Source organism: Pocillopora verrucosa, chromosome 2 (assembly GCF_036669915.1).
Source record: "Pocillopora verrucosa isolate sample1 chromosome 2, ASM3666991v2, whole genome shotgun sequence".
NCBI lineage: Eukaryota > Metazoa > Cnidaria > Anthozoa > Scleractinia > Pocilloporidae > Pocillopora > Pocillopora verrucosa.
Window position 1 is genome coordinate 10,427,642 of NC_089313.1, and position 23,369 is coordinate 10,451,010.

Sequence of the window (23,369 nt, forward strand, 5' to 3'; positions counted from 1 at the left end):
AATAGAATTAAAATCTGTATCGTTCGCCTTTAGTTTGATTAATGACCCATCAACACATGCGCTGAAATGGATTGCTATACTGTAAAAGCGTCAAAGGAAAGTTAGGCGTTACCACTTCATCGATGTTTTTCATGAGATGAACGTGCTGCCTTTGAAAAGGTAAGGTTGACAATGTGTTTGATGCACTGTCGAGCGGCTTGATTGCGCGCCGTTGAAGCTCGAACTTTGCAGAAATTCTGTCTTATCTTAAAAAAAGGAATACAAGACGCATTAGCAGAGTTATGTTTAGAATTAGTTTGCAATTATCGTTTCCTTATTTCAACAGCAGAAGTTTCACAACATGGAGAGGTTCAAGGTGATCTTTCAAATCAGTGCTCTACAGATTTTGATCACGCTTACTAACGGTTAGTATCCTTCAAGATTTCTTTTTTGCAAGAATAGCGGAGAAAGTCTCTCGCCCCATTCAGACCAGATCATCTTCCCATGAGACCTCTTTATCATACAATTACCAAATCCATTCAAAACTCAGACTGTTTTACCTTTCGGCTGTAAGTGTACCAGTAACTGTACCAGTGAACAGTTTTTACGAGATCGAAGCTCAAGCAAAACTTTGAGCTTCGAGGAACAAACAACATCCAAGGATACATATACGAGCATTTGTTCTCGCCAAATGGAGGCTATTGAGTTTATTATCCTCCTGCAATACTTTTGCTACCCGTGGCTAAAATGTTTACGAACAATGTAGTGTTTGCTGCGCGTGGGATGACTTTTCAGTGTTGCCTGGTACCACTTTATGAACAAACAAAAATGTTCCTTCTCCGGTAACAAAAAATAAACGCGCTCTCATCCTGAATTAAATCTTAAACGAACACTTTTATCCTAGTTGATGTGAAGTTTGAAGATTGAGGAATATCACTTGAGGTACATCGTCAGGATACATATACGAGCATTTGTTCTCGCAAAACGGAGGCTATTGAGTTTATTATCCTCCTGCAATACTTTTTCTGCCCGTGGCTAAAATGATTACGAACAATGTAGTGTTTGCTGCGCGTGGGATGACTTTTTAGTGTTGCCTGGTACCACTTTATGAACAAACAAAAATGTTCCGGTAACAAAAGCTAAACGCGCTCTCATCCTGAATTAAATCTTAAACGAACACTTTTATCCTAGTTGATGTGAGGTTTGAAAATTGAGGAATATCACTTGAGGTACATCATCAGATATTTAGGTTTAGCTAAGGCATATTCTTTCACTGGATGCATTAAGACCAATCGCGCATAAGCGAGAAATATTTGATAGATTATAAAAAGAGATATGCAACTGCTGATAAAATTAACAAGAACCAGGTTTGTTTTGAAAAGTTCTCTCAAACTGAGCGGTAAAGTCCCACATTTTGAAAAAACTTAAGGTAAAGCGAAGTTTCAGTACGTATCAGCGAGGAGAAAAGATGGCAGTTTCTACAAGAAAAATGACTTCCTGTCATTATGTGATCTTCAAACCAGACTGCGTGTCTCTGATTCTTCATGCGTGACTAGTTACAAGCAAAGAAAAAAATAAATTAATGTTTTTGTTCTGATGATCAACAGAACAGTAATACCAATATAAATTTTTTCTTGGTAGGATCTGTAATCACCTGAGCCTATTCTTTTTTCCTTTTTAATTTCGAAGAACTGAACAGTAAACTCCCAAGTTATGAGCAATTAAACTAAAGGTCAAATAATTTTAAGTTCTAATTTTGCTGTTCGAGAACTGCAGAGAAAACAAAAGAATGTGAAATATTCGTAGATGTATGGCAGAAAAAAGAAATGCAGGCCTGGAAAACAAGATATCAAGTTAGGACACGTGCAAACCTACTTTGAGGGGGGCATGCTATACAGATCATCCAGATCTTCGTGCAGACTCAGAGTGTTTCATATTGCTGGTATTGATTTCCTTTCTCTTGTATTGAGGGATTCAAGAGTCAAATGTACGTGATAACGGTCATTAAATGTGACTAAAAATACGCATGAACAGGAAGAAAATTTCCCCCCCTGCACTCCCCTCTTAAAAGGTTTTTTTATTTGGGGCAGATATTGATGAATGCCGAAACTCAAACCCATGCCAAAATGGAGGACAGTGCGAGAACACATAGGGAAGCTTTTAATGCACATGCAAACCTGGATTTACGGGAAAAAATTGCGAAACAGCTGGGTTATCCACTATAGACGAAACATTTACCGTTGACTGCAGGTCTTGTGAACTTTTGGACCAAATTTAAAAACAATAATGATGATGAGAAAGATGTTTTTCGTCCTATAATGAGCGTGGAACAAAGAAAAAATTCTGAGTCCCTCAGAGGAGAGCGTCATCAGTGAAAATGAGAAAGGGGAGGGTAATACCTCTTTGTAAGCTATTCAAGGGGAGGGTCACACACCTTTTGCAGCGTTTTTTAGAGAGGATTTTTATGACGTTTCTTTCCATTTTCTCACGGATTAAGTTTTTCTTTTCACCTATTTTCATTTAATTTGGTGTTTTATTATAGGTTCTTGGTTACATTCCTACATGTATATTGTGCCATGGCACATAGTTTTCTCGGAGAATTCGTGTCCTTTTCCGTTCGTATCGAAACCCATTATACTCAGGTATCGTTTCTTCAGCTTCCTGCTCCCGTTGACTATCCCCTTCCTGATCTCCTAAGTCATTTGGTTCTCAATTTGAGTCAGAGGTTGGCTGAATGCTGTTGTGACTATCCTGCACAATAGAAATCTTACTGCTAATATGTGCCTTCACCACTCTCACTTTCTCATCTTTCTTTCCTTTAAATGCAATATTGTGGTGATCAATATAAAGTTCAAGTTTACCTATTCTAAGGGATGACAACCGGTTTCTGTGATAGAGATCTTCCAAGTCAATATCATCGTATTCCTGTTGCTTTCTTTCTGCACGCTTCCTGTCTTTATTTGTTCGCCGCTTATCTTATGTCAGTTAGATGCCCAATATAATCTGCAAGAATGCAAGCTTTTCCGAAACAATGTATTTTTCAGGAAACTGTTTGATTGCCTTTTTATCCCCTGCCCTGAGCTTACCCTCTTGAAATAAAAGGGTAACCTCATAAGGTTTGCGGCCGCTTTTAGGTGTTTTCGTACTTGATGAGTAGTGAAAGTCGAGAAGTTTGCTGTAATCGGGATCGAGTCGTGGAGTTGGCGTCGCTGAAAAGGACTTACAAAGTCTGAGAGTTTATACTTTCATTTTCAAACTTCAGCTATAAAATGCAAAATATCCCACACTGATTGTTCGCATTCTCTTGTTTCAGCTCGCACACATCCAATGTCGAGATATATTTATATTGAAACATTTTGCGTTCGCAAGAGAAATGTTGTGAGGTTTCTGCGCCATGGAACATACCATGTAGTTGTTAGGGGGACACTTTATTTACATTTGTGGTTTGGTTGGCTTGACAAGATTACACACACTTAAAGATACTATCTGGAAACTGTTTTATCCTTCAATGAACAAAAGTCGTTTACATGTCACTCTTTTTTACTTTGCAGCTTCCATTGCACCAGATCCTGTGGCCGTCTATCCTCTAAACAGCAAGTATCTATCAAGAGAAATTAAAGATCGACTGTCCCCAGGCATCCTCAGCCATGTGTCTCTGGCACCTGGAATCGATGGAAAGGAAGGCGGCTCCTACCAATTCGCAGGAAATATCGGCAGTTACATTGAGTTTCCGAATAATGGAGGATTAGACGTAAAGCACTCCATTACGATTTTATGTTGGGTGTATCCTCAGACTCCAGATGGTCCTCTCTTCCAGTACGGCGGTACCCATCGTTGGGGTGTTCTCTTGTGGATGTCGAAAGGAAAGTTGTATGCTTATTTCCCACAAAGGAACTACCAAGGCTCAAAGTTTCTGTATTACGATGCTTTGGCTTTGGCTTTTAACCAGTGGCATTACGTGGGTTGCTCGTATGACTTCATTTCCGGTGAGGCAAATGTATGGTTAAATGGACAATCGGTGGTAAAGATGAATATTGGAAAAGAGGTTGAACTTGCCACTGAAGATGAAGTCCGAATTGGTGCTATCAACATGGATAGACGGTACTTTCAGGGACGAGTCACCGCCGTACAACTTTATGACGTGGCCCTGAACGCTGAGCAAATAAAGGCCGTGATAGGCGTTGGTCATGGCGGTAATTATTCTAAGACTTTAATTTATGCCAATTGATAACGTCTTCATAAACCAGTTATCGCGGTACCGCTATTTTTTTAGAATTCATGTACATCTTTTGCACATTGCTTCGTAGTTTACAGTCTAACGAATAGAGGGTCTTTTATCGGGTGTAAAGAGGGAGGCCATTTTACTGATAGGGGTCTGTGTGTTTGTAGCTGATGTTTGCGCATACAAAAAGCCTTGTCAGAATGGGGGTGAATGTAGCAGCCTTGGTGACAACTACACCTGTTCTTGTGTTGAAGGATTCCAGGGGAAAAATTGCGAAAATGGTAAGTTAAGGCTTAACGAAAAATTTGTTACCAGTGAAAGTGTGAGGATAAAATGCCTCCAATACTGCGATACCTTTTAGCAAAAGTTTCGACAGGTTGATTTTGAAAAATGAAAGCTTAAGATTGACAAAATAACTCTACAGCTGGTTAGTAGAGTTCGTCTCCGATTCAGGATCACAGGATCTTCCCAGACCCCACCTTTTCCTTTTCTTTTTTGTTGGAAAACTTCGTTCTTATTTTTATTATCAAATTTTCTATTTAGAGTGCATTTAAACTAACTGGTTGCTCCGTTTTAAGCCTATATTTCCGGCTGCGTGGTTAAAGTGAAAGAACTTCTGAAACGCTCCACCAGAGTTCCCCAAACTGCTCGCCGAGAAGGAAACGTAGGCACGTTTCAGCTTCAAGAAAATTGCTACAAACTAACTGGATCTTCATTTAACTATTAAGATACACGGAGACACAGGGCAGCCCATAATTGACATTCAAAAATCGATTGATTAATCGATCCAATGATTTATGTTAATGCCTAAAAAATTCAAACTTAAAAAAAAAAAAGTCACAGATAAGAAAGACACACCATCACACCATAGCTATAAAGCTGTTCGTTGTATTCGCGCTTGATTTGTCCCCTCTCCCCCCCCCCCCTCTCATCCCTCTCATTTCATATCAGAGCAGTAAGGATTGAAAACTCGAACTCAAAAGTTACTTAAACCTGTCTCTCAGGGACAACCTTTGTGCTTAGAAATTTTAACTTTGATGTTTTCCATTCTGGCTAGATATCAACGAATGTATAACTTTACCTCCATGCCAAAATGGCGGACAGTGCACAAACACACAAGGCGGCTACGAATGCAAATGCAAACCTGGGTTTATAGGAACAAATTGTGAAAAAGGTGAGAACCTTACTGGGCATTAGCTGTTGTTCATAGCTGTTGTTCATAGCTGTTGTGCTTGCAAAGAAAGTAACAAGTTAACCTTCTTCAGACAAACTTGGGGACTTCGATGGTAACCTTTAGAGCAGGCGAAATTTTGGCGAGCAACCGCTCATTATTTTCTCAACAAAAATTATAGCCACCATCTTTGGTTTTAATGGCAGCGGAAGGCTGGGAGGAAAAAGAAATATCCACCAAGGGGGCGGTCGACGGTCAATGATAGGGAGAGGGGTGGGGGGAGTGAAGATTACGCCTGCCGAGGTCATTATTATTTTACAAAACTCTGTTCGCCCACTAACGGATTTCCTGATGGCCACGGTTAAGCTCCAGCTGTCAATTTAAGTAGCGGAAAAATGAGATGGATGGCAAACTCTGTAAATGATGAAGTTGTTAGTTTCGATTCCGCCTTGAAGGAAGGAAGTGTCTTTCAGAATTTAATATTTCTCGTGCATCAAAATCGGAAGAAAAAGAAACAATTGCTACACTGGTTCTGGAAAGGATCTACTGGCCGTGTTGCCAAATGACTTTGGGAAAAGCCTGATGCTTCAGGTGTTGGTTCGTATGAAAGAAATTATGACGGGGAAACCTTCGAGCGTAGTTGTCGTTTTTCCGCTCCAACGTATTATTTATGATCAAATGGAATAGACATCTTCGATCGGGTTAGCGGTAGCTACGCTCAGGGATAGGCCATAATTTTGGAGGACATAGAGTCCGGCAAATATCAACTCGCACTTGCGTCGGCAGAGAACGTTTTGGTGAAGTCATTTCTTTAGTTGATGAAAAAAAAAAAATCCACACCGTTTTACCATAGTATGCCGGTTTGCAACAAACTAATTATGGCGCGTAAAACTTCGAATGCTGTTGTTTGTGCTTCAAAGTATCGTTTACGAACAGTTGGAAGAAAAACTGTCAAATAGATTAACAGCAGCCATACTCAAGGATTGGTATTTGGAAAATTTAGAGTGCAGGAAACATCAGCTCATATTTGTGACGGCAGGGAGGTTTCTTCGAAGCAGTTTTGTTCCTGGGTGAAAAAAAAACGACCTTATTATTTCACTCATCGACTCTATGTATTTTTTTTTTGTAGGAAGACGGTCCTACTGGTTTTTAAGTTAACTCATTTGGATTGGTTACCTGCTCATTTCCGTAAATACAGTGATGCACAGCTTATTAGGGGGTGTTTTGGTTTTCAACAGCCTCCTCGGGCAGGCGTCTTCTCGCCCTTTCCCCGCCCCCTACCCCCACCGTCCACTCTAACTCTAAATCAAACATAGCGGGTCGGATGAACGATCGCGGGCTTATAACGTTAGCTCGACCTAGTAAGACACCTGCACTGCAGGCTATTTCAATGGCAGTTCAGTGATATTGGAACCTACTTAAGTTTTGCGAAACTAACTGGACACTCTGACGATAAGGGGAGGGTCACACACCTTTTCCAGCGTTTTTTAGAGAGGATTTTTGTGACGTTTCTTTCCATTTTCTCACAGATTAAGTTTTTCTTTTCACCCACTTTGATTTAATACGGTGTTCTATTATAGGTACTTGGTTACTTTCCTTCATGTATATTGTGCCATGGTGCATAGTTTTCTCGGCGGACTCGTGTCCTTTTCCGTCCGTATCGAGACCCATTAGACTCAGGTATCGTTTCTTCAGCTTCCTGCTTCCGCTTCCTAATCTCCTAAGTCATTTGGTTCTGAAGAGGTACTACTAAATTCAACAATGCGCTCTACCCTGTCACTGTCACTGTCAGACTCGGAATTTGAGTCAGGGGCTGGCTGAATGCTGTTGTGACTATCCTGCACAGTAGAAGTCCTCCTTCCACCACTCTCACCTTCTCATCTTTCTTTCCTTTAAATGCAATATTATGGTGATCAATGTAAAGTTCAAGTTTACCTACTCTAAGGGAAGACAACCGGTTTCTGTGATAGAGATCTTTCAGTCAATATCATTGTATTCCTGTTGCTTTCTTTCTGCACGTTTCCTGTCATTATTTGTTCGCCGCTTATCTTTCCTCATTTCAATGTCAGTTAGTTGCTCAATATAATCTGCAAGAATGCAAGCTTTTCCGAAACAATGTATTTTTCAGGCAACTGTTTGATTGCCTTTTTATCCCATGCCCTGAGCTTACCCTCTTGAAATAAGAGCGTAACCTCATAAGGTTTGCGGCCGCTTTTAGGTGTTTTCGTACTTGATGGGTAGTGAAAGTCGAGAAGTTTGCTGTAATCGGGATAGAGTCGTGGGGTTGGCGTCGCTGAAAAGGACTTACAAAGTCTGAGAGTTTATACTTTCATTTTCAAACTTCAGCTATAAAACGCAAAATATCCCACACTGATTGTTCGCATTCTCTTGTTTCAGCTCGCACACATCCAATGTCGAGATATATTTATATTGAAACATTTTGCGTTCGCAAGAGAAATGTTGTGAGGTTTCTGCGCCATGGAACATACCATGTAGTTGTTAGGGGGACACTTTATTTACATTTGTGGTTTGGTTGGCTTGACAAAATTGCACACACTCAAAGATACTATCTGGAAACTGTTTTATCCTTCAATGAACAAAAGTCGTTTACATGTCACTCTTTTTTACTTTGCAGCTTCCATTGCACCAGATCCTGTGGCCGTCTATCCTCTAAACAGCAAGTATCTATCAAGAGAAATTAAAGATCGACTGTCCCCAGGCATCCTCAGCCATGTGTCTCTGGCACCTGGAATCGATGGAAAGGAAGGCGGCTCCTACCAATTCGCAGGAAATATCGGCAGTTACATTGAGTTTCCGAATAATGGAGGATTAGACGTAAAGCACTCCATTACGATTTTATGTTGGGTGTATCCTCAGACTCCAGATGGTCCTCTCTTCCAGTACGGCGGTACCCATCGTTGGGGTGTTCTCTTGTGGATGTCGAAAGGAAAGTTGTATGCTTATTTCCCACAAAGGAACTACCAAGGCTCAAAGTTTCTGTATTACGATGCTTTGGCTTTGGCTTTTAACCAGTGGCATTACGTGGGTTGCTCGTATGACTTCATTTCCGGTGAGGCAAATGTATGGTTAAATGGACAATCGGTGGTAAAGATGAATATTGGAAAAGAGGTTGAACTTGCCACTGAAGATGAAGTCCGAATTGGTGCTATCAACATGGATAGACGGTACTTTCAGGGACGAGTCACCGCCGTACAACTTTATGACGTGGCCCTGAACGCTGAGCAAATAAAGGCCGTGATAGGCGTTGGTCATGGCGGTAATTATTCTAAGACTTTAATTTATGCCAATTGATAACGTCTTCATAAACCAGTTATCGCGGTACCGCTATTTTTTTAGAATTCATGTACATCTTTTGCACATTGCTTCGTAGTTTACGGTCTAACGAATAGAGGGTCTTGTATCGGGTGTAATGAGGGAAGCCATTTTACTGATAGAAGTCTGTGTGTTTGTAGCTGATGTTTGCGCATACAAAAAGCCCTGTCAGAATGGGGGTGAATGTAGCAGCTCTGGTGACAACTACACCTGTTCTTGTGTTGAAGGATTCCAGGGAGAAAATTGCGAAAATGGTAAGTTAAAGCTTAAAGAAAAAAGCGTTATCAGTGAAAGTGTGAGGATAAAATGCCTCCAATACTGCGATACCTTTAGCAAAAGATTCCACAGGTTGATTTTGAAAAATGAAAGCTTAAGATTGACAAAATAACTCTACAGCAGGTTAGTAGAGTTCGTCTCCGATTCTGGATCACCGGATCTTCCCTGACCCAACTTTTTCCTTTTCTTTTTTGTTGGAAAACTTCGTTCTTATTCTTATTCTCAAATTTTCTATTTAAAGTGCATTTAAACTAACTGGTTGCTCCGTTTTAAGCCTATATTTCTCTCTGCGTGGTTAAAGTGAAAGAACTTCTGAAACGCTCCACTAGAATTCCCCAAACTGCTCGCCAGAAAGGAAACGTAGGCACGTTTCAGCTTCAAGAAAATTGCTACAAACTAACTGGATCTTCATTTAACTATTAAGATACACGGAGACACAGGGCAGCCCATAATTGACATTCAAAAATCGATTGATTAATCGATCCAATGATTTATGTAAATGCCTAAAAAGTTCAAACTTAAAAGAAAAAAATTCATAAATAAGAAAGACACACCATCACACCATAGCTATAAAGTTGTTCGTTGTATTCGCGCTCGATTTGTCCCCTCTCCCCCCCCCCCCCTCTCATCCCTGAACCAACTCAGTAACTCAACTCAAGCCAACTCAAGAGGCTTGACTTTTTTCATATCAGAGCAGTAAGGAATGAAAACTCGAACTCAAAAGTTACTTAAACCTGTCTCTCAGGGACAACCTTTGTGCTTAGAAATTTTAACTTTGATGTTTTCCATTCTGGCTAGATATCAACGAATGTATAACTTTACATCCATGCCAAAATGGCGGACAGTGCACAAACACACAAGGCGGCTACGAATGCAAATGCAAACCTGGGTTTATAGGAACAAATTGTGAAAAAGGTGAGAAAATTACTGGGCATTAGCTGTTGTTCATAGCTGTTGTGCTTGCAAAGAAAGTAACAAGTTAACCTTCTCCAGACAAACTTGGGGACTTCGACGGTAACCTTTAGAGCAGGCGAAATTTTGGCGAGCAACCGCTCATTATTTTCTCAACAAAAATTATAGCCACCATCTTTGGTTTTAATAGCAGCGGAAGGCTGGGAGGAAGAAGAAATATCCACCAAGGGGGTGGTCGACGGTCAATGATAGAGAGAGGGGTGGGGGGAGTGAAGATTACGCCTGCTGAAGTCATTGTTATTTTGCAAAACTCCGTTCGCCCACTAACGGATTTCCTGATGGCCGCGGTTAAGCTCTAGCTGTCAATTAAGAGCCAAATGTGTTATTTGGACATTTTGCTGTAGCGGGAAAATGCGAAGGATGGCAAACTCTGTAAATGATGAAGTTGTTGGTTTCAATTCCGCTTTGAAGGAAGCAAGTGTCTTTTGGAATTCAACATTTCTCGTGCATCAAAATCGGAAGAAAAAGAAACAATTGCTACACTGGTTCTGGAAAGGATCTACTGGCCGTGTTGCCAAATGACTTTGGGAAAAGCCTGATGCTTCAGGTGTTGGTTCGAATGAAAGAAATTATGACGGGGAAACCTTCCAGCGTACTTGTCGCTTTTCCGCTCCAACGTGTTGTTTATGATCAAATGGAATAGACATCTTCGATCGGGTTAGCGGTAGCTACGCTCACGGATTGGCCATAATTTTGGAGGACATAGAGTCCGGCAAATATCAACTCGTATTTGCGTCAGCAGAGAACGTTTTGGTGAAGCCATTTCTTTCGTTGATGAAAACAAAAACAAAAACAAAAATAAAAACAAAAAACCCAGACCGTCTCACCAGAGTATGCCGGTTTGCATCAAACAAATTATGGCGCGTAAAACTTCGAATGCTGTTGTTTGTGCTTCAAAGTATCGTTTACGATCAGTTGGAAGAAAAACAGTCAAATAGATTTACAGCAGCCATACTCAAGGATTATTATTTGGAAAATTTAGAGTGCAGGAAACATCAGCTCATATTTGGGACCGCAGGGAGGTTTCTTCGAAGCAGTTTTGTTCCTGGGTGAAAAAAAAAACGACCTTATTATTTCACTCATCGACTCTATGTGTTTTTTTTTTGTAGGAAGACAGTCCTACCGGTTTTTAATTTAACTCATTTCGATTGGTTATCTGCTCATTTCCGTAAATGCAGTGATGCACAGCTTATTAGGGGGTGTTTTGCTTTTCAACAGCCTCCTCGGGCAGGCGTCTTTTCGTCCTTTCCCCGCCCCCTACCCCCACCGTCCACTCTAACTCTAAATCAAACATGGCGGGTCGGATGAACGATCGCTGGCTTATAACGTTAGCTCGGCCTAGTAAGACACCTGCACTGCAGGCTATTTCAATGGCAGTTCAGTGATATTGGAACCTACTTAAGTTTCGCGAAACTAACTGGGCACTCCGATGATAAGGGGAGGGTCACACACCTTCTCCAGCGTTCTTTAGAGAGGATTTTTGTGACGTTTCTTTCCATTTTCTCACAGATTAAGTTTTTCTTTTCACCCACTTTGATTTAATTTGGTATTCTATTATAGGTACTTGGTTACATTCCTTCATGTATATTGTGCCATGGCGCATAGTTTTCTCGGAGGACTGGTGTCCTTTTCCGTCCGTATCGAGACCCATTAGACTCAGGTATCGTTTCTTCAGCTTCCTGCTTCCGCTTCCTGATCTCCTAAGTCATTTGGTTCTGAAGAGGTACTACTAAATTCAACAATGCGCTCTACCCTGTCACTGTCACTGTCAGACTCGGAATTTGAGTCAGAGGCTGGCTGAATGCTGTTGTGACTATCCTGCACAATAGAAGTCAAAATCTTACTGCCAATATGTGCCTTCACCACTCTCACTTTCTCATCTTTCTTTCCTTTAAATGCAATATTGTGGTGATGAATAAAAAGTTCAAGTTTACCTACTCTAAGGGATGACAACCGGTTTCTGTGATGGAGATCTTACCAGTCAATATCATTGTATTCCTGTTGCTTTCTTTTTGCACGTTTACTGTCATTATTTGTTCGCCGCTTATCCTCATTTCAATGTCAGATAGATGCTCAAGATAATCTGCAGAAATGCAAGCTTTTCTGAAACAATGTCTTTTTCAGGCAACTGTTTGATTGCCTTTTTATCCCCTGCTCTGGGCTTACCCTCTTGAATAATCTGTTTTATTGGAGCTCGAGGCTGATAATCATAAGGTTTGCGGCCGCTCGTAAGTGTTTTCGTACTTGATGGGTAGTGAAAGTCGAGAAGTTTGCTGTAATCGGGATAAAGTCGTGGAGTTGGCGTCGCTGGAGAAGGACTTACGAAGTCTCAAAGTTTATACTTCCATTTTCAAACTTCAGCCATCAAACGCAAAATATCCTACACTGATTGTTCGCATTTTCTTGTTCCAGCTCGCACACATTCAATGTCGAGATATATCTATATTCAAACATTTTGCGTTCGCAAGAGAAGTGTTTTGAGGTTTCTACGCCATGGAACCTACCATGTAGTAGTGAAGGCGAAACTTTATTTGCATTTGTGTTTTGGTTGGCTTTATAGGATTATACACACTTAAAGATACTATCTGGAAACTGTTGTATCCTTCAGTGAACAAAAGTCGTTTACATGTCACTCTGTTTTACTTTGCAGCTTCCATTGCACCAGATCCTGTGGCCGTCTATCCTCTAAACAGCAAGTATCTATCAAGAGAAATTAGAGATCGACTCTCCCCAGGTATCCTCAGCCATGTGTCTCTGGCACCTGGAATCGATGGAAAGGAAGGCGGCTCCTACCAATTCGCAGGAAACATCGGCAGTTACATTGAGTTTCCGAATAATGGAGGATTAGACGTAAAGCACTCCATTACGATTTTATGTTGGGTGTATCCTCAGAATAGAGATGGTCCTCTCTTCCAGTACGGCGGTACCCATCGTTGGGGTGTTCACATGTGGATAGGGCAAGGAACGTTGTTTGTAAGATTCTCACGCAGGAACTACCAATCCACAAGGCATCTGCTTTACAAGCCTATGGCTTTGGCTTTTAACCAGTGGCATTACGTGGGTAGCTCGTATGACTTCATTTCCGGTGAGGCAAATTTGTGGTTAAATGGACAATCGGTGGTAAAGATGAATATTGGAAAAGAGATTGAACTTGCCACTCAAGATGAAGTTCGAATTGGTGCTATCAACATGGATAGACGGTACTTTCAGGGACGAGTCACTGCCGTACAACTTTATGACGTGGCCCTGAACGCTGAGCAAATAAAGGCCGTGATAGGCGTTGGTCATGGCGGTAATTATTCTAAGACTTTAATTTATGCCAATTGATAACGTCTTCATAAACCAGTTATCGCGGTACCGCTATTTTTTTAGAATTCATGTACATCTTTTGCACATTGCTTCGTAGTTTACAGTCTAACGAATAGAGGGTCTTTTATCGGGTGTAAAGAGGGAGGCCATTTTACTGATAGGGGTCTGTGTGTTTGTAGCTGATGTTTGCGCATACAAAAAGCCTTGTCAGAATGGGGGTGAATGTAGCAGCCTTGGTGACAACTACACCTGTTCTTGTGTTGAAGGATTCCAGGGGAAAAATTGCGAAAATGGTAAGTTAAGGCTTAACGAAAAATTTGTTACCAGTGAAAGTGTGAGGATAAAATGCCTCCAATACTGCGATACCTTTTAGCAAAAGTTTCGACAGGTTGATTTTGAAAAATGAAAGCTTAAGATTGACAAAATAACTCTACAGCAGGTTAGTAGAGTTCGTCTCCGATTCAGGATCACAGGATCTTCCCAGACCCCACCTTTTCCTTTTCTTTTTTGTTGGAAAACTTCGTTCTTATTTTTATTATCAAATTTTCTATTTAAAGTGCATTTAAACTAACTGGTTGCTCCGTTTGAAGCCTATATTTCTCGCTGCGTGGTTAAAGTGAAAGAACTTCTGAAACGCTCCACTAGAATTCCCCAAACTGCTCGCCGAGAAGGAAACGTAGGCACGTTTCAGCTTCAAGAAAATTGCTACAAACTAACTGGATCTTCATTTAACTATTAAGATACACGGAGACACAGGGCAGCCCATAATTGACATTCAAAAATCGATTGATTAATCGATCCAATGATTTATGTTAATGCCTAAAAAGTCCAAACTTAAAAGAAAAAAATTCATAAATAAGAAAGACACACCATCACACCATAGCTATAAAGTTGTTCGTTGTATTCGCGCTCGATTTGTCCCCTCTCCCCCCCCCCCCTCCCATCCCTGAACCAACTCAGTAACTCAACTCAAGCCAACTCAAGAGGCTTGACTTTTTTCATATCAGAGCAGTAAGGAATGAAAACTCGAACTCAAAAGTTACTTAAACCTGTCTCTCAGGGACAACCTTTGCGCTTAGAAATTTTAACTTTGATGTTTTCCATTCTGGCTAGATATCAACGAATGTATAACTTTACATCCATGCCAAAATGGCGGACAGTGCACAAACACACAAGGCGGCTACGAATGCAAATGCAAACCTGGGTTTATAGGAACAAATTGTGAAAAAGGTGAGAAAATTACTGGGCATTAGCTGTTGTTCATAGCTGTTGTGCTTGCAAAGAAAGTAACAAGTTAACCTTCTCCAGACAAACTTGGGGACTTCGACGGTAACCTTTAGAGCAGGCGAAATTTTGGCGAGCAACCGCTCATTATTTTCTCAACAAAAATTATAGCCACCATCTTTGGTTTTAATGGCAGCGGAAGGCTGGGAGGAAAAAGAAATATCCACCAAGGGGGCGGTCGACGGTCAATGATAGGGAGAGGGGTGGGGGGAGTGAAGATTACGCCTGCTGAAGTCATTGTTATTTTGCAAAACTCCGTTCGCCCACTAACGGATTTCCTGATGGCCGCGGTTAAGCTCTAGCTGTCAATTAAGAGCCAAATGTGTCATTTGGACATTTTTCTGTAGCGGGAAAATGCGAAGGATGGCAAACTCTGTAAATGATGAAGTTGTTGGTTTCAATTCCGCTTTGAAGGAAGCAAGTGTCTTTCGGAATTTAACATTTCTCGTGCATCAAAATCGGAAGAAAAAGAAACAATTGCTACACTGGTTCTGGAAAGGATCTACTGGCCGTGTTGCCAAATGACTTTGGGAAAAGCCTGATGCTTCAGGTGTTGGTTCGAATGAAAGAAATTATGACGGGGAAACCTTCGAGCGTAGTTGTCGTTTTTCCGCTCCAACGTATTGTTTATGATCAAATGGAATAGACATCTTCGATCGGGTTAGCGGTAGCTACGCTCACGGATTGGCCATAATTTTGGAGGACATAGAGTCCGGCAAATATCAACTCGTACTTGCGTCGGCAGAGAACGTTTTGGTGAAGCCATTTCTTTCGTTGATGAAAAAAAAAAAAATCCACACCGTTTTACCATAGTATGCCGGTTTGCAACAAACTAATTATGGCGCGTAAAACTTCGAATGCTGTTGTTTGTGCTTCAAAGTATCGTTTACGATCAGTTGGAAGAAAAACAGTCAAATAGATTAACAGCAGCCATACTCAAGGATTATTATTTGGAAAATTTAGAGTGCAGGAAACATCAGCTCATATTTGGGACCGCAGGGAGGTTTCTTCGAAGCAGTTTTGTTCCTGGGTGAAAAAAAAAAACGACCTTATTATTTCACTCATCGACTCTATGTGTTTTTTTTTTGTAGGAAGACAGTCCTACCGGTTTTTAATTTAACTCATTTCGATTGGTTATCTGCTCATTTCCGTAAATGCAGTGATGCACAGCTTATTAGGGGGTGTTTTGCTTTTCAACAGCCTCCTCGGGCAGGCGTCTTTTCGTCCTTTCCCCGCCCCCTACCTTCACCGTCCACTCTAACTCTAAATCAAACATGGCGGGTCGGATGAATGATCGCTGGCTTATAACGTTAGCTCGGCCTAGTAAGACACCTGCACTGCAGGCTATTTCAATGGCAGTTCAGTGATATTGGAACCTACTTAAGTTTCGCGAAACTAACTGGGCACTCCGATGATAAGGGGAGGGTCACACACCTTCTCCAGCGTTCTTTAGAGAGGATTTTTGTGACGTTTCTTTCCATTTTCTCACAGATTAAGTTTTTCTTTTCACCCACTTTGATTTAATTTGGTATTCTATTATAGGTACTTGGTTACATTCCTTCATGTATATTGTGCCATGGCGCATAGTTTTCTCGGAGGACTGGTGTCCTTTTCCGTCCGTATCGAGACCCATTAGACTCAGGTATCGTTTCTTCAGCTTCCTGCTTCCGCTTCCTGATCTCCTAAGTCATTTGGTTCTGAAGAGGTACTACTAAATTCAACAATGCGCTCTACCCTGTCACTGTCACTGTCAGACTCGGAATTTGAGTCAGGGGCTGGCTGAATGCTGTTGTGACTATCCTGCACAATAGAAGTCAAAATCTTACTGCCAATATGTGCCTTCACCACTCTCACTTTCTCATCTTTCTTTCCTTTAAATGCAATATTGTGGTGATGAATAAAAAGTTCAAGTTTACCTACTCTAAGGGATGACAACCGGTTTCTGTGATGGAGATCTTACCAGTCAATATCATTGTATTCCTGTTGCTTTCTTTTTGCACGTTTACTGTCATTATTTGTTCGCCGCTTATCCTCATTTCAATGTCAGATAGATGCTCAAGATAATCTGCAGAAATGCAAGCTTTTCTGAAACAATGTCTTTTTCAGGCAACTGTTTGATTGCCTTTTTATCCCCTGCTCTGGGCTTACCCTCTTGAAACATCTGTTTTATTGGAGCTCGAGGCTGATAATCATAAGGTTTGCGGCCGCTCGTAAGTGTTTTCGTACTTGATGGGTAGTGAAAGTCGAGAAGTTTGCTGTAATCGGGATAAAGTCGTGGAGTTGGCGTCGCTGGAGAAGGACTTACGAAGTCTCAAAGTTTATACTTCCATTTTCAAACTTCAGCCATCAAACGCAAAATATCCTACACTGATTGTTCGCATTTTCTTGTTCCAGCTCGCACACATTCAATGTCGAGATATATCTATATTCAAACATTTTGCGTTCGCAAGAGAAGTGTTTTGAGGTTTCTACGCCATGGAACCTACCATGTAGTAGTGAAGGCGAAACTTTATTTGCATTTGTGTTTTGGTTGGCTTTATAGGATTATACACACTTAAAGATACTATCTGGAAACTGTTGTATCCTTCAGTGAACAAAAGTCGTTTACATGTCACTCTGTTTTACTTTGCAGCTTCCATTGCACCAGATCCTGTGGCCGTCTATCCTCTAAACAGCAAGTATCTATCAAGAGAAATTAGAGATCGACTCTCCCCAGGTATCCTCAGCCATGTGTCTCTGGCACCTGGAATCGATGGAAAGGAAGGCGGCTCCTACCAATTCGCAGGAAACATCGGCAGTTACATTGAGTTTCCGAATAATGGAGGATTAGACGTAAAGCACTCCATTACGATTTTATGTTGGGTGTATCCTCAGAATAGAGATGGTCCTCTCTTCCAGTACGGCGGTACCCATCGTTGGGGTGTTCACATGTGGATAGGGCAAGGAACGTTGTTTGTAAGATTCTCACGCAGGAACTACCAATCCACAAGGCATCTGCTTTACAAGCCTATGGCTTTGGCTTTTAACCAGTGGCATTACGTGGGTAGCTCGTATGACTTCATTTCCGGTGAGGCAAATTTGTGGTTAAATGGACAATCGGTGGTAAAGATGAATATTGGAAAAGAGATTGAACTTGCCACTCAAGATGAAGTTCGAATTGGTGCTATCAACATGGATAGACGGTACTTTCAGGGACGAGTCACTGCCGTACAACTTTATGACGTGGCCCTGAACGCTGAGCAAATAAAGGCCGTGATAGGCGTTGGTCATGGCGGTAATTATTCTAAGACTTTAATTTATGCCAACTGATAACGTCTTCATAAACCAGTTATCGCGGTACCGCTATTTTTTTAGAATTCATGTAAATCTTTTGCACATTGCTTCGTAGTTTACAGTCTAACGAATAGAGGGTCTTTTATCGGGTGTAATGAGGGAGGCCATTTTACTGATAGAAGTCTGTGTGTTTGTAGCTGATGTTTGCGCAGACAAAAAGCCTTGTCAGAATGGGGGTGAATGTAGCAGCTCTGGTGACAGCTACACCTGTTCTTGTGTTGAAGGATTCCAGGGGAAAAATTGCGAAAATGGTGAGTTAAAGCTTAACAAAAAATGTGTCATCAGCTAAAGTGTGAGGATAAAATGCCTCCAATACTGCGATACCTTTTAGCAAAAGTTTCGACAGGTTGATTTTGAAAAATGAAAGCTTAAGATTGACAAAATAACTCTACAGCAGGTTAGTGGAGTTTGTCTCCGATTCACGATCACAGGATCTTCCCAGATCCCACCTTTTCCTTTTCTTTTTTGTTGGAAAACTTCGTTCTTATTCTTATTATCAAATTTTCTATTTAGAATGCATTTAAACTAACTGGTTGCTCCGTTTGAAGCCTATATTTCTCGCTGCGTGGTTAAAGTGACTAGAATTCCCCAAACTGCTCGCCGAGAAGGAAAAGTTGGCATGTTTTTGCTTCAAGAAAATTGCGAGAAACTAACTGGATCTTCACTTCACTATAAAGATACACAGAGACACAGGGCAGCCCATAATTGAAATTCAAAAATCGATTGATTAATCGTTCCAATGATTTATGTTAATGCCTGAAAAGTCAGACTTAACAGGTGCTTCTTTAAACAAATAAGAAAGACACACCATAACTATAAAGTTGTTCGTTATATTCGCGCTTGATTTGTCCCCTCTCTCTCCCCCTCATCCCTGAACCAACTCAGAATAAAAGGCTTGACTTTTTTCATATCAGAATAGTGAGGGATGAAATTTCGAACTCAAAAGTTACTTAAACCTGTCTCTCAGGGACAACCTTTGCGCTTAGAAATTTTAACTTTGATGTTTTCCATTCTGGCTAGATATCAACGAATGTATAACTTTACATCCATGCAAAAATGGCGGACAGTGCACAAACACACAAGGCGGCTACGAATGCAAATGCAAACATGGGTTTACAGGAAAAAGTTGTGAAAAAGGTGAGAAAATTACTGGGCATTAGCTGTTGTTCATAGCCGTTGTTGGCGAGCAAGTGCTAGTTAATTTCTCAACGAAAATCATAGCCACCATTTTTGGTTTTAATGGAAGTGGAAGGCTGGGATGAGAAAGAAATATCCACCAAGGGGGCGGTCGACGGTCAATGATAGGGAGAGGGGTGGGGGGAGTGAAGATTACGCCTGCTGAGGTCATTGTTATTTTGCAAAACTCCGTTCGCCCACGAACAGAGTTCCTGATGGCCGCGGTTAAGTTCCAGCTGTCAATTAAGAGCCAAATGTGTCATTTGGACATTTTGCTGTTGGGGAAAAATGCGAAGGATGGCAAACTCTGTAAATGATGAAGTTGATAGTTTCGATTCCGCCTTGAAGGAAGCAAGTGTCTTTCGGAAATTAATATTTCTCGTGCATCAAAATCGGAAGAAAAAGAAACAATTGCTACACTGGTTCTGGAAAGGATCTACTGGCCGTGTTGCCAAATGACTTTGGGAAAAGCCGTTTCACCAGAGTATGCCGGTTTGCATCAAACAAATTATGGCGCGTAAAACCTCGAATGCTGTTGTTTGTGCTTCAAAGTATCGTTTACGATCAATTGGAAGAAAACAGTCAAATAGATTAACGGAAGCCATACTCAAGGATTGTCGTTTGGAAAAGTTAGAGTGCTGGAAACATCAGCTCATTTTTGTGACCGCAAGGAGGTTTCGTCGAAGCAATTTTGTTCCTGGGGGAGAAAAAACGACGTTACCATTTCACTCATCGACCCTATATGTTTTTTTTTGTAGGAAGACACTGCTTTCGGTTTTAATTTAAATCATTTTGATTGGTTACCTGCTCATTTCCGTAAATGCAGTGATGCGCAAATAAATAGAGGGTGTTTTGCTTTTCAACAGCCTCCTCGGGCTGGCGTCTTCTCGCCCTTCCCCCGCCCCCAACCCCCACTGTCCGCCCTAACTCCAAATGAAACATGGCCGGTCGGATAAAAGATCGTGAGCTTATAACGTTAGCTTCCTCTAATAAGACACCTGCACTGCAGGCTATTTCCACGGCAGTTCAGTGATATTTGAACCTACTTAAGTTTCGCGAAACCAATTGGGCACTCCGATGATAATGGGAACTGAACTCTTAAAAAATCCTATTACTGATACCAGAGCCGGGCCTTATTACGTTATATTTTTTATTGAAAGGTATATTATATGTTAATGAGGACCTACTCGTTTCCGGCACTAGCCAATGCTACCTTTTCTCTTCTTTTGAATCTTGCATTGACTTTCCTTCTGTAAAATATGTGGAGTTACTCTCAGCGTAGATTAATGTGCGGACAATTAAATGTGGCAGATCTATGTTCGCACATTAATTTGACATTCTAAGAACGTTACGTAATAACTACGCAGATACATGGTAGCTCTACCGCTCCTTATGAAGCTTAATCATCCCTCTTTCTTAGAGCCAGGTGTATACAGTGGATACGATACTATTTTACATAAACACTTTCAATGGCGCGCGCAGTCTCTTGGACGGATTAGGCTACATGAGATTCACCCCACGAGAGAAAAATTGCGAAAACGATCTCGGCTTTTATATCACCTTTCCTACGTTTTTTTATGAAATGCAGATGAGGACGATTGTTTAAATGCTGTGTGTTACAATGGAGGAAAGTGTATCGACGGAATCAACAGCTACACGTGTGACTGCAAGGAAGGATTCATTGGAGAACAGTGTGGTAAGAACGCTAAAAACGGTTATGTTTTGGTGACACCTTTTCTCGAACTGTTAAGGCTTTCCGACAAAATAGAAATTAAAAAAACTTAAAAAAGAGGTAAAATTTGACCCACCTCTTTACCGCTCCAGCATTCCTCTTTGAAATACATTTTGGTTCGCTTTGGGGGTACAAGGGTTTTTTTCCTTTTTTTGAACCTACTCTTTTCATATTTTTGTTATCTTTGTTCTACGTCATTGATTAGTTCTACTGATTTTCAGAGCGAGACTGAAAGCTTGCTTTTGCCTACCAAACAGCTTAAAGCCCGACTTTGTCATGAGATTCAAACCTTACTCTGTACATACACTTACCTATCCCCTTTCGAAAATGTACGAGGCAAGAAATTTCTGGCGAGTGTCGTCGCTCATTATTATCTTTATTACAATTCAAAGACTGAGAAGTAAACATCTTTTATAGGAAATTGTGCATTATGGCCTTAAGAAAAAACCCTTCCTTACTTAATTGTATCGATGGAGTTGATTGTATGTGTTATAGAGTGGGAAAAGCAAGGATGCTTTAAAGAAGTCAAAAAGAAAAACAAGGCCATGGGTAAAGTTCTTGGAAAATTCAGAAAGTACAAGAAGAATATCAAAGGTGCTGTGGAGGCTTGTATGAAAGCAGCTAAGGGGAAAAAACTGGAGATCTTTGGGGTTCGTGGGAAATTCAGCTGTGCGACAACCAAAGGCAATGCTGATTACAAGGTGCATGGTGCATCACCCAAAGGGTGCAAAGAAGAAGGAGATTACGGAGTCGGAGTAAAATTGGCCAATTATGTCTACATTTTGAAGAAGAATTAGAGCCATAAACTTTACAGCACGGGATCGTTAGTTCACGGTGAGTCCAAAGTTACAATTACTTAAGATTTCCACGAGACAATACCGATTAAAATATAGGTTCCAGAATTCGTTTGCAGTAGTTTGGCAAAAGCTGTTTACCTAATTCGTCCGTTAAGAAAGGAAAACGCTGCGGTTCCCAGACAGTCGATCATATAGTCACTACGTAAAAAAAGAAAAAAAAAATCATGTAAGATTGAAGTGCGCTTCACTAACCCTATCAAAGGTGTCGTTTAAATGCTGTCAGTATAAGTATTTTTAAACGTTGACGCATTAATTTTTGCTTTACACTGTGCTCATTACAACAACGAAACAAACTGCTTAGTTATAAGGAACAATGAGATAAGATATGAAGTGAGAATATTTATTACTCTTGAGGTATCTGTGCAGATTAATCTAAATTCATTCAATGGTAATCAGAGAACAGCGTCAAACAACATGTGACTGATTTCTTCGTTTTCTTGGCCGCCGACTCTTGTGCGCTTCCTCCCTACAAAGGAAAGCCTGATCGCATAATCATGATGAAAAAAGAAACCTAACCACCAAAGTGGTTCTCATTGGGGCCCTGAAAAAGAAAATTATGATGTCAAGAAAAGTTTCAGTGACAAACACTTGCTTGTGTCACATTAGATCTACATTACAAGTTTATTTGTTCACGTTGCATTTTTTTCCCTCTCAGGCCTGGTTATCAGCAAGAAGTTGCAACGAAGATTAGAAAGAGTAGAAAGAAACTGAAATGTATCAGCTTATCCGAATCGTGGGGTTTTATCTGGGATCAATAAAGTGTGCGGAAAAACTATCAGTGTTGCAATTCTTTTAAAAGATTATTGATGATTGTTGGTCGGGAATGGTTATCAGCGGAAATTAGGAATTCTTATCAATAGACCCAAACGAAATTGTTCTGTGGTATGAAGAAATAATTGACGCGCACAAACCGAAAAATAAGGACATAGAAATTTCGTCTTTCGATTCACATAAAGCGTTCAAAGAGGAGACTTAACATGTTAGACATGTCACTCAAAACAAAGAGATCATTCTTACCTCCTCACCTTGCCGTAATAAGCTGCACTGTTGTATCTCATTTCGATCCGTGCCAATGTTTGGTTGCTTCAAGTTAGCTCAAGTGTTAATACGCACTAAATCATTATAGCCACTGTTTTACGCCACAGAGGATATCTTCCAAAGTCCATGTTATTAATGTTATTGGAGGGTTGTGGTCAACCGTTGGCGTAAAAACTGACAAATTTTGTCGTTAGTCGAAGAAACCCTTAACGCTAAAATTGTTTCTATTGTCCGTAACGGAAAGAAAGCAACTGTTAGCCGTAAAATAGCTAACATTTTAAGCGTTAGCCGTAATAGCCATCATCTCATTGTGCTCCTCGATGATACACATCCAAAATGTTTCCTCTTCTTTTTCACTTTTAGATTAAAATCAATTCTCGGGCAAGGCCAAGAAAATTTCAGTGCTAAACCCAATGGGTCCCATAGTTTTTTCGACTTCTTTCAGCGAAACTAACTTTTCCACTATGTGTTGTAATGATGAGGCAAACATCCCTTAAAGGCTGAAAGCCAAGGGAACCTTGAAACCGTATGCCCACCGTAACTTTACGATCATGTGCAATTGCACCCTCAAGAACAAGTCGATGATGATAGCCAACAGTTTGATTAAATGAGATACGAATAAGATTAAGGAAGAGTCTCTTGAATGTTTAGCTCTCCTGATCGTTGGCCACTCATGTCAATCTTGTC

General features: G+C 40.8%; 1 protein-coding gene across 1 annotated transcript; it reads left to right on the forward strand.

The window, feature by feature from the left end:
- The first annotated feature begins 57 nt into the window (after positions 1-57).
- LOC131771251 (neurogenic locus notch homolog protein 1-like) lies at positions 58-22,417 on the forward strand. Its single transcript, XM_066162227.1, has 17 exons — positions 58-159; positions 326-404; positions 3,531-4,172; positions 4,369-4,482; positions 5,259-5,375; positions 8,008-8,649; positions 8,846-8,959; positions 9,780-9,896; positions 12,604-13,245; positions 13,442-13,555; positions 14,376-14,492; positions 17,179-17,820; positions 18,017-18,130; positions 18,900-19,016; positions 20,644-20,751; positions 21,283-21,621; positions 22,300-22,417. The coding sequence occupies exons 2-16, from the start codon at positions 341-343 to the stop codon at positions 21,582-21,584; spliced, it is 3,966 nt and encodes a 1,321-aa protein (XP_066018324.1). The 5' UTR covers positions 58-159; positions 326-340; the 3' UTR covers positions 21,585-21,621; positions 22,300-22,417.
- Positions 22,418-23,369: the final 952 nt, after the last annotated feature.

Excerpts from the sequence above, each read along its gene's own strand:
- LOC131771251 (XM_066162227.1), top strand. The coding sequence starts at position 341 with ATGGAGAGGTTCAAGGTGATCTTTCAAATCAGTGCTCTACAGATTTTG. Across the intron at positions 13,246-13,441 it reads GATAGGCGTTGGTCATGGCG|CTGATGTTTGCGCATACAAA; the intron begins GTAATTATTCTA and ends GTGTGTTTGTAG. Across the intron at positions 17,821-18,016 it reads GATAGGCGTTGGTCATGGCG|CTGATGTTTGCGCAGACAAA; the intron begins GTAATTATTCTA and ends GTGTGTTTGTAG.